The sequence below is a fragment of the Delphinus delphis genome, chromosome 4, assembly GCF_949987515.2.
Source record: "Delphinus delphis chromosome 4, mDelDel1.2, whole genome shotgun sequence".
Classification (NCBI taxonomy): domain Eukaryota; kingdom Metazoa; phylum Chordata; class Mammalia; order Artiodactyla; family Delphinidae; genus Delphinus; species Delphinus delphis.
Genome location: NC_082686.1, coordinates 18,440,613 through 18,452,680, shown reverse-complemented (window position 1 = coordinate 18,452,680; position 12,068 = coordinate 18,440,613). Strand labels below are relative to the sequence as shown.

General features: G+C 41.0%; 1 protein-coding gene across 6 annotated transcripts in view; it reads right to left on the bottom strand.

Annotated features, from left to right (window-relative positions):
- The window catches only part of APP (amyloid beta precursor protein), a 273,675-nt gene extending 261,618 nt beyond the window's left edge, over positions 1-12,057 (bottom strand). For all 6 annotated transcript variants that reach the window (XM_060010435.1, XM_060010436.1, XM_060010437.1 and 3 more), the window contains exon 1: positions 11,859-12,057. In XM_060010435.1, coding sequence (XP_059866418.1) covers positions 11,859-11,915 — 57 coding nt within the window. In that variant the 5' untranslated portion in view covers positions 11,916-12,057. The remainder of the gene's footprint in view (positions 1-11,858) is intronic.
- Between the last annotated feature and the right edge of the window lie 11 nt (positions 12,058-12,068).

The window sequence follows — 12,068 nt, the reverse complement described above, 5'->3', positions numbered from 1 at the left end:
CTGATGGCAATACTCCCAGCTAATAGACCACATGTACCAGCCTCCCTTGCAGCTAGGTGCTACCATCTGGCTAGCAAGATGAAGCAGACACTGACAAGGACTTCTGCAAAGGCTCCTAAACCTAACTGAACCACAGTCATCAATGGCTACTCCCATTTTAGGAACATCTAAAAGGACCCCATTGCTGAGAAAATGAAGTTCAAACTCATCAAGGCATCCAAAGCTCTTAATTTCCTACTGTCCTCACACCATCTCCCTCACCCATATTCACATGGCTTCCTCTTTTTAACCTCTACACACTTGCTGCTCCTTCCATCTGGAAAGCCCTACCATGATCCAATTAACCTCCACTCATCCTTGAAACCCAGTTCAAATGCTGCCAGTCTTTTCTATGACGACTTTGTACCTTCTTCCATTGTGACCTTTGGCACACTGTACTTAATTATTTCTGCATCTCTTTGTTCCCCTGTCAGGCTGTGAATCCTTCAAGGAACAGACTGAATCACTTTTCTGTTTATACATAGCCCCACGAAGATTGTAGGGCTCCTGTCACCCTGAAATACAGAAGGCATCCAGCACATGTCCGAAAAAATGAATGATGTTTTTAAAAATTCAAAAAGTAGGAGAAAAATGCAGTGAGATAAAAAAAATTAGGAATAATGAAAATCGAAAATCCAAGGGAGTGTCAGTAACACAGGCGCCAACCACTACCGCCCTGAGAAAATTTGGAATAGAGACAAAACAGGTGAACACATAATCCAAGTATCCAATTAAACATCCTGCATTAAACTTTCCCCTCATCTGCTAACAGAAGAAGCAATCGACGGGCTTGGGTTTGACTTTCACATGTTACATTTCTGAGATGAATGAGCAAACCAACAATGAGGTTACGTGTCAGATTTTTTTTAAAAGCATAAGTAATTTAACAGTGGCAATAAACGCTGAGAATGATATTTTAACCAATTTTTTTTTTCCAGGAAAAAAACCCCAATACTTAAGCTAAAATGTTTTTCTCTTTACTGGCTATTTATGAAGTCAATAATGCAACTAAGAACACACACAAGAAATATTCCCAACAAACTCAATACTTCCCATCTGTGTCCTTACAGCACCACCCAGAAAACTCACAAAGACACAAATTTAACCTTTGAGTCCAGGCTCATGAAAGTGAAGTGAAATATTTAAATGGCAAATACAGACAAGGAAAGGAATTGCTTGGGAACTGGGTGGGTCTGCTTCCTATCTTGTTTATTTAAGTATATCCTCCTGTTCATCATCTTTGTCCTGGATGTCTCAGATGGCCACGTTGATTTATTACTCAGTCCCAAGTTCCCGGTACTTGCACTATCTTAAGATAGCTCTCTACCCAGCAGCCTTTGCTTCTACTGTTTGAGCCATTCAGTCACATAGTCACGCTCAGAGAATTCCCTCCTCTCATAATTCACTAAACAAGTATGCAGTGATCCCAAAATTGCAGTTTTGTCACAAATGTATTCTTGAAACTGGAGCCTTTCACAATTCCTCAAATCAACAGAAGTACATAAGTCGCCTTCCTGTTCCATTGTCCTATCAGTTAGCCAAGAACCTGCCCCGCACAAAACAACTATAGCATTTTCAAATTTAGTTTACTTTTATTGGATTGAAATTTTCTGGATTCTGTGGTGTAAGAGGATTTAACACTTGACACAAAATGTTAAAAACAAGCCTGAGAAAACACTGACAAGACACAAGGCTAATCATAATTACCTCAATTAGATTTTCAATGCCTGTCAAGTTAATAGTATATAGTGGCATTGGCTTCAAGACCTTGAACTTGAGAAGTACAATTCCTTTAGAGAATAGAAGTAACAGAATTTCAATTTTTTTTCTTAAAGGGCCAATTTTGATCCTGGTTCACATTAAAGTAAAAAGTAAATATTAGCTGTAAAATGGCAAAAAAGCAGAAAACTGAAGAGACAATGATAATGAAATTTTCATTTTGATGGCCACTCAATTTCATTCCAATACACAATGTTTGCTTTCTAAATTCTACTATCTTATTCAAAGAAAATTATTTCTAGGCATTCTCTATTGAAAATGTCCCAATCAATCAGAGGATTGATGAAATATTTCACGAACAAGGCATTTTTCTGCTAGGTCAACTGAATGTCTGAAATAAAGAGTTGCAAATGAAGTTGTTGACAGCATTTATATAACCTTTTCACAATAAAATGTTTTAGAAAAGGCTGAAAAAAATAAATCTTATTTAAAAGGCTTAATTTTTTTCTGTACACTTATAGTTAGGTGTCATTCACAATTTTCATAAACATAAGAGAAGTTAATTCAACTGTCAAAAATCAAACATAATTATCATTACAGTATAAAATTCCTAGAGTCCTGATTTTAAAGCATTTGTCAAATATTTCGTAAATACTAGATGTAAGGCACTGTAGTGAGTTATGAAACAAATTATAGGAAACAGTTTGTGATCACAGTCAATAGTCCCTTCTCTGCTCCACCATTTTTTTTCAAATAATAATAGTATTTATTATTCTAAATAATAAAAAAGCAAGTGATAATAACAGTAACACTTATTACAAGAAAAATAGAAATACTTATTGTAAGTAATAATATAGTCATTTTAAGCACTACTAATAGTGATAATAGTAATACTTACAGTAATATTTATAGTAATACTAATTACTATAATAGTAATGCTTATTATATTACTAATAGTAATGCTTATTACTATCATAGCAATATTTATAATAGTGGTAATTCTTATAGGTACTAACAAAAAATAGTGATAATAATGGTAACACATTACTATGAAAACAATAATAAACAACAATAGTATTACTTATCACTATAATGATATAATGGTAGTTTCCCAATTAATGAGATCTTATCACAATTAAGACATACGTCAATCACTACATAGATGATTTCCCCCTATGCCAAACCTCATTTTGCCCTTCTCTTAAATGGTGATATTAAAAATCCCAATTTTGGGGTTGGGGGAGGGATAAATGAGAAGGTTGGGATTAACATAAACACACTAATAACATGAAATAATCAACAAGGACCTACTGTACAGCACAGGGATCTCTATTTAATACTCTGTAATAACCTATATGGGAAAAGAATCTAAAAAAGAATAAATGTATGTATAACTGAATCACTTTGCTGTATACCTGAAACTAACACAATACTGTAAATCAACTATACTCAAATATAAAATAAACTTTTTTAAACTAAATTTATTTATTTATTTTTGGCTGCATTGGGTCTTCCTTGTTCCGCATGGGCTTTCTCTAGTTGTGGCGAGCGGGGGCTACCTTCGTCGAGGTGAGCAGGCTTCTCATCGCGGTGGCTTCTCTTGTTGCAGAGCACAGGCTCTAGGCACACAGGCTTCAGTAGCTGTGGCATGCAGGCTCAGTAGTTGGGGCTTGTGGACTCTAGAGCACAGCTTAGTTGCTCCGCGGCATGTGGGATCTTCCCAGACCAGGGTTCGAACTTGTGTCCCCTGCATTGGCAGGAGGATTCTTTTTTTTTTTTTTTTTTAATTTATTTTTGGCAGCACTGGGTCTTCGTTACTACGCGCAGGCTTTCCTCTAGTTGCAGGGAGCGGGGACTACTCTTCGTTTCGGTGCGCCGGCTTCTCATTGTGGTGGCTTCTCTTGCTGTGGAGCACGGGCTCTAGGCATGCGGGCTTCAGTAGTTGTGGCACATGGGCTTAGTTGCTACACAGCATGTGGGATATTCCCGGACCAGGGCTCGAACCCATGTCTCCTGCATTGGCAGGCAGATTCCTAACCACTGCGCCACCAGGGAAGTCCCAGGAAGCTTTTTCATTTGGAGAAATCTCCAGGATTCAGGAACTCTGTGTGGACCTTCTATCTTTGGGCAAAGAGAGGGGGCAGTGTGCCTCTGGAACTCCTTTATACACAGGGACCATTCAGATTTGCAAATTTTGAGCGGACTGAAGTCTGGCCACACCTACTCTTTGCCCTCCTGGGGCTTTCTGCCTCTGCTTACTTGACTTTCCTATGCTTCTGAGGCAGGAATAACTTCACCCTTCCCACTTAAATTTTTACATGTTGATTTGTCATAGCAGCAGTTCAAGAGTTCTCTAGGCAACTTGGAAAATACAGAAAAGCACAAGCACATCATATGATGTTTTTATGTTAGCCTCTGAAGAGTTAAGCAAAGATTTCAAAAAGTTTGCATCAGTTTTAAAGGCTCAATCTTCAAAGTAGATAAGGCCTCTTTTCTTCGAAAGATGAAAAAATCAATAAATATGGTTACAAAACAGCACTTATCTATCTTTATCATGTGTGCCTATTAATTCCATTACAAAATAACTGAGTTGTGTTATTTATAAAAACAATAATTATGCTTTTGAAAAGCCATCCATTAGTTAGAGCAAACATAAAAAAGTCCTTTTTTTGGACTAACCAAGCCTTAATAGACAATACTATTTTCTTCATTTTTGACTAAAAATAAAAACTATGTTGCCTTGTTAGTTTTATTGTAATCCAGCATGTGCAGACAGGAGAAACAACAAATGAGTTTGTGGTCACTTGGGGGTAAGACGTCAGGTCTAAAGTAGACAAATGTATCTCAAGTGTAGGATTAAACCTCTCGTCTTTATTCCTGTAAAATGTCTCCACCAGGTCAAAATATATCAGTCATTAAAGCTTTGAAATTTAACAAAGCAACAAGAGTAACAACGCATTTCTTCACTTAATACAAATGACTCTTTTTGATAGAGCAGATCTCTTATTCTCATAAGCATCCTTTAAGGCTGAAAAGTAATTTATCAGTCCCAATCACCTAGGATGCCTTAAACATTCTTTAGTAAGATAGAATGTGGGTTTCTGTGGAAGCAAAATGAGAGCATAGGACAAATTATTAGATTCTCTATGAAAGAGACTCAAGCAAAGAACTATTGCATATCAACAAAATAAATCACTAATTTTTTTTTTTTCTTGCTCAAACTTCTCAACTAAAAATCATCGCAACTTGGGAAGAAAAAATAAAGAGAGAGACCATCTGGAAATTAGAAGATACAAATACTGGGGTCCATCACTAATAAGACCTTAAGAATTCTAGAATTTGTTCATGTACAAAACAGGGTTATTGTTCTTTTCCGTTTTCTGAAATGTTCATCTTGCTTATTACTTGCCCCTGCTCATTCACCCTACATAAGTGGTTGTGGTACCTGCATTCCTCACTGTATCCATTCTGAGCAGCATGTTTACTTCAAACATGGCTACAATAATTGCATCCTCTGACTTGAACTCACTTTTTCTTGATTGAGCAGGACAGTGATAAAGAAATACAGGAACTGGTGTGATTAAAAAAAAATATATATAGATTCCTTGGGATTTTGCTTATTGATTCTTCAATGTGTTAATAATACCTTAACCACAGTATCACCAATTTGGGGTATTCTCAAATATCTTCAGCCTAATTTTGAAACTGAGATTAGAAACCTTTTATTTTATAATGAGCAAAATATGCTGACTTAAAAAACTATGCTTTTAATTAAGCAGTAGATCACTATAAAGTTTTAGAGTAGACCACCACAGAATTTATCATCATCTAGCTAGTAAAATAATTCATTTTATTTTGAAAACTGATTTCTTACAGAAGCGTTATCTTCTCAAGCAGTCAGCTTTTTGGTTTCCTGGTCCTCTGATGAAGATTATTTCAAGCTTCTATTCTAGGTAGCATCAAAATTCTTTTGCTGGCATTTGAAATCTTCCATTTCTGCCTAGATTGGCCAAACCTGTTTATTCACTTTTCTAGAAAAGGTTTTGTTGAGAGCTAAACCAAGCTTATTCACAGCTCTTTGCACACAGCTGATAATCAACTAATAGCTGAGTTAATAATCGAGCCAGAATATAAACTTGCTCAATTTCAGACATGTCTAGCAAGCTGCCAGGGTCAACACATCTAAAGTAGGTCTTACTCACTTGTGTAGCAACTGCTTATGCGTTTTACATATTTCTGTATAGTGTTCAAGTTTTTCTATTAGCATGAATTGTTTTAATGCTTTTCAAAAAAGCCAACTGAAATATAAAATACATATGACTATTTCATAAATGAAATTTTATAATATATACTTTAAAATTTTTATTTGTGATAAAAATTTTATCTGCCATGTCTTTTTTACAATTGAAATCAGATTAATTCATTCTTCTCAGAAACAAGCTGCCAAATTCCTGTAACAGTCTTAACCGGTCGGTAAGTGCATTAGTCAATAAGTCATGAAACATCATGTAGTTTTTTTTTTTTTTAACTTTCAACAATTATGAGATTAAATGTATCTATTTTACATCATCATCATAAACAGTAATCGTAACTAACAGGTAGTGCTTATAAGGTGCCATCATGTTACACATATATTTACTCACTTACTGTTCCAAGAATTTTACATACATATATTTACTCAATCTCCAACAACCATAAACATTACTATCCCCATTTTACAAGGGAAGAAACTGAGGCATGAGCTACCCACAGTCAATATTTTGATCAATGGGAAATGCTGCCTTCCCAGAACACGTGAGAAACTCCATGACTTGGTTGCTGGCCTGACATCACGTTGGTCGAAATCAAGGCTATAAATGTAGGAACAGTTCCACTATTTTCCATAGAGCTGGCTTTCAAAAGCCTTTCATTTTCCCCATTTCAACCACTACCTTCTTTCATAAAATACTACAATCCTAGCAATGCTCAAGCTAAATCTGTATTTTATGTTTCTTCCAGATGTAGCCACACGAAATAAGTAAAATGGCCTCTGAGCTCCCCATCTCAGCTAAGATTTCATATGTGAAACTGAGTCTTCTGTATCCCACTCTGAATAGTCAGCTAACTAATCTATTCAGCATCCCTTTTTCATATATCTATTAGTTCATGAACACGTCCAGGCTTTTTCTTTTCTTTTTTTTCCAATGACTTACTTTATTCCTAGAGCAGTCCATTTGAATCTAGTTTTTGGTACATTTCTACTTCTAAAAAGGTGCCAGGAAAGCATATCTATTAACCATTAATCTGAAGAGAAAAATTCACCAGATTTTCTTTTTTGCAAAGAAAAACACTAGTGTCCTCACTGAAACAGTTATTTCTTAAACTATCCACATTAAACTGAAAAAACAGTTACATAACATCTTCCCCTTCCTCTGGTTTTCATTTCCAAATTCAGTTTGAGGGTTCAGGTGCTATTTGCTTTCCTTTTACTAACAACTACAAGGAAAACTAAGAAATAGACATTTTCTGGCTTAAACTTGTTACTCATTCAGGGGGTCTGCTCATTCCTTCACTTTGGCGTCCTCTGCCTGCCACCCTCCATCTTCCTCCAGCCACTCACGAGGGTGTATCTTGATACGGGCTGTGACACACAGGGTGACAGCATCCCCAAGGATTTGCAGAAGATGGTGCTAGTGCCAATTCTCACTCCATACATATGTATGTGAGGTCCTACTGTAAAAAGGAAACCATTTCATAGTCAAGTAGAAGATGAAGAGGTAGAAAACTACCAGAAAAAACTACAACAAGCTAAACATTTTATTTTCCCCAGCCTCCTCATTGCTGCCCAGTGAATCACTTTTTTCATCATGTACTCATTCCCTCAGTCAAGGTGCTAATGAAGATGCCGCCTCAGAGCTCTGAGACCCTGCTTTCAGCCCCTCACCTTCGGTCCTTCACCTCCTTATTTGGAATTCCCTACTCCTCTCCAGAGTGTACCGTGCACCTTTGCTTTCTGTCTCAGCATCTGTCACAGTTCATGAGCACACACTTATAATGATTTGTGTATGGTCTGTGTATGGTCCCCACTAGACTGGAAGCTTCCTGAAGCAAATGATGGTTTTGTTCACCAGGCTAGCTTCAGGGCTACAGGAGAGAGCTTGGTCCAAAAGGAGAATCAATTAAAAAGGTCCCAAATGAATAGACAAGAAACTAAGAAAATCAAATCCCACACTGGCTCCACCCATACCCTCAGGGGTGTAGGGGTGTAGGGGTGTAGGGGTGTGTGTGTGTGCGCGAGTGTGTCTAGGAGGGGAAAGATGGAGAGAAGTATGTAAACAAATATGTAAAAGCAAAGACTTAATCTCCCTTCTCCCAACCTGAGATACAAATCTGGCTGGAAAGGAACCACCAAGAAATTCTCCACGATTATCTCATCCCACTGTTCCTTTATTCCTTATATATAGATGTTTATACTGTTAATATTTTACTCAGTATGCCACTTAATCTGTACTTTCTTCTTGGTACTTAACACTTTCTGTTTTCTTTCATAATCACGTGCCCATCTTATTTACTCTGCAAACTTCCTGGGAACAGGAGAAGGAGGGTGAGGGGAAATAAGGCGTATGCAAGTCAATCTAAACCTTACTTCCTGGAGCTTTATTTTTAAAGTACATGTATAAGGCTTATCTTTGCATTTGTAACTGATATAACTAGGCAGAAATTAGAGAAGTATATTAATCGAAGATGCTTCGTAAGTCTCTTAAGGTAATACATATCCCCACCTAGATCAAACGTGCAGAAAGAGAAGGTACATTTCTCCTGAATTTTACCACACTCAATGGCAGTTTAGTGGCCACACGAAAGGCACATAATAGCTCTGTTTATTTCTAGAATGACTGACAACCTTCATCTTCATACAAATATCTGTATAGAAATCTCTAGTATGCCATGAAAAGTAACACAAAATAGAGGTCCTCTAGCAACAGGGAGAAAGCCTTTTCCACAAGGATAACCTCTATGTTTTTCTCTTTTTTTCCTGTTCCATTATGATTCATTACAGGATACTGAATATAGTTCCCTATGCTACACAGTAGGGCCTTGTAGTTTATCCATTCTATATATAATATTACAGTTTGCGTCTGCTAATCCCAAACTCCCAATCCAACCTCCCCACCCCCCCTTCTCCCTTGGCAACCACAGTCCATTCTCTACATCTGTGAGTCTGTTTCTGACCTCTCCGTTTTTCTTCAAACCAATATTCAATGGGCCACATTATTTCTTTTTTTTTTTTCAATCGGCCATTTCTAATTTAACCTTGTGATTTATTTAGTTATATGTTCCTCTTCATTTCCCCAACCAGAACCAGGGATCATTATTCTCTCTGGAGTACTTCTCTGCAGTACTAATGGTCTCCCAAGTACCCATCACATGCCTCTGCTGGTTAGGGTGACAAGAGAGCCGCTTGGGTGCCCTGCCCGTGTCATGGTTTTCCACAGATCAGGCAGAAACAGTGATTCCTTATACCTCACCATCAAATCTGAGCTTCACTATTCTGTGCCCAGGCATCTACCATTAGGTTAGTTCTGGCCAGTGTGAGTAGGTATATATTATCTGTGAATCAGCACCACTATGAAAGCAGGTACTTGTGATTAGGTTAAATCCCACAATATAGGAAAACAAAACTTAAGAGGAATCAAGTTTAAATAAATAAATGCCAGGGTTTTTTTAACTCATACTCGGTCACTGTACTAGGGAAAATCATCAATTCAGGTAATGATGCTTCCCCCAGAAGCTGAGGCCCCATTGTCATTGCCCTTATTCATTTCTTTTTTTGAGCCATCTGCAGCAGACCTATTTTCTCAGCCCTACAAAAGACAGTCAACTCATAATTACATCTTTTCAGTGGACAGAGATTTAGCTGCATAAATCCCCCTCAAACCTCATCAGAGTGAATTGCCTACTTTTCCATTAACGCTTTGCAAAATGCAAACTGTGAATCTCACCTCCACCCTTTGAAGGAGGTGACAGTAACCAGTGAAAATGTCCAAAAGGATGGGAGGAAGAGCAAAAAAATGCAGTCAAACAGGCTAAAAAAGAAATGTGAATCATATTTGCCTACACGCTGCATCCTTTTACACAGAAAAAAATATTGCTCAAAACAGTTAAATATTTACTTTTTGGCAAAAGCTTCAACTATAAAGGATATGCTGTTAATTACTTAATATGTGTCTTTTAATGTGTAATAAGACAATCAGGAAAACTGAAATAATCATTGGAGTAAATTTAAGTATTGGAAAAATCCCAGCTCCCTTAATTAAATGCATTTTTTAAATAGAAAACCAAATTCTTCAACTCTTAAAACAATCTGCCTTAACTAGCCCTAAGGTGATTCCTGAGCCACTTGTAGGAAAAAGACAGAAGAGGAAAAAGTTCAATGACCTTGTAAATTAGGGACTAAAAAGCTGTAACGGTGTGACACTCAGTATAGTCTCAGTGGAATTACAGGAAAACATTTGTCCAGAAATTGCTTTCTTGGAAAATCATCATGAGGTAGGGGAAGAGGGGAAACAAACAAACAAACAAACAAACATCCGGGGAAGGGAGGTTACCAATGGTAAAATACAGAATGGGAGCCCAAAGGATGCGAAATACAACCTTTTCTGCCCCAGCTGCCAAGCAAACAACTTCCAAGCATCTTCAGATAAAAAGGAAAATAGTCATTTTGCACAGGCGTTAGCTGAATGTTCGAGAGTTGGATCAATGGGGAAGACTTGCTATACACCTAGCGGTGGGTGGATTTCACCAGGCTGCAGCCTCCACAGATTTTCTTTGCTGCACTGCAGAGGCGCCATCTTCTCCGTCTTAATCTTCACTCAATTCAACCCTTTCATCTGCACCCTAAAAAAAAGACCCTAAGGACCCTCCACAGCAGGCCGCGTCCCCAGAGGAGGTAAACCAGAGTGCCCAGCGCTGCCAGGGAAGAGGCCGCGCCTTCATCAGACAAACGCCTCCTTTGATGCACAGGAGGGGAGTGCTCGTGCCTCCCCACCACCAGCCACTGCCCTTTCCAGACGCACACCCCACTCTCCCCGTATTTCTCCTCAAGGACTTCACAACCGAGCACAGAATCAGCAAGCCGCGGAGGTGATGGGAAGTGCGGGGGGGGGAAGTAGAGGGGCCCCGAGGCATCGCCAGAGCCCCCTCCGGGACAGACGCGCAGCACGGAGAAGGGAGTCAGGCGGCAGCCTCGGTGGCGCACAGACCAGCGCGGCTCAGCCCACCGCGCCCCGGGCTGGCGAGGGCGGGGTGTCGCGGCTTTTGTTCCCAGGGACCTTCGCCCTCACCGGGAGAATCGGAGGGTGCGAGCGAACGCCCACAATGTCCTGGCTTGGAGAAGGTGAGAGGTGGCTGCGGGTGTCCGACCCCTCCCATCTCTCTCAACTTAACACAAAAGGGAGACGCAGAAATGTACAAAGTTTGCCTGTGGAGGGTGTTGTGCGACCCTGCATGTTGGGGTCGCACTCGGGCGGCAGCCCCGAGCAGCCGCGAAGAGGAAGGGAGGAGGAAGAAGGTCGGGCCGGGAAGGGGTGGTGGGGATGCGAAGAGACGGTGAAACGGGGCGGAAAAGGCAAAGGGAAGCGGGGGGTGGAGGGTGCCCAGCTTCCCGAGCTGTCCCGACTCCTCCTCGCCAGGGCCCGAGAGAAAGGGAAGGGCAGCGATTAAGTGCCGGGGACAGGATCCAGGGACGCTGCGTTTTCGGTTTTCCCCACGTGCTCCCTCCCCCTATCTCTCATCTGGACGTGTCTCGCCTCCCCCCGGCCCCCGAGTCAGGGACTGAGTCAGGGTCCGAACTCAGGACAGCCTCCTCCTCTTCTCGCCCCCGACTGGCGCGGACCCAGGGGCCCAACGCCTCGCCCGCTCCCTCTCCGCTGGCCGGAGCGCGCGTCCCCAGGGCAGGGCTGGGCCGGAGGCGGGGATGCGCAGGGCGTCCGCAAGCGGGGGTGTTGGGCGCGGAGAGGAGAGGGGTCCCCTCGACTGCCCCCCGGCTTCTCTGGATTAAAGACTCAGAGGGAGCGGGTCCCCTCCTCCCCCCCCACCCCATTCCGAGGCGCGGCACCCACCTCCAGCGCCCGAGCAGTCCAGGCGGCCAGCAGGACCAGTGCCAAACCGGGCAGCATCGCGACCCTGCCCGAGGCACCGAGTGCGCTGCTGTGCGAGTGGGATCCGCCGAGCCCTTGCTCTGCCGGTGTCGCCGCCGCCGCCGCCGCCGTCTCCTGTGGCCCCGCGCTCGCGCTGCTCAGGGTGCTCTCTCCTACCGCTGCCGAGGAAAC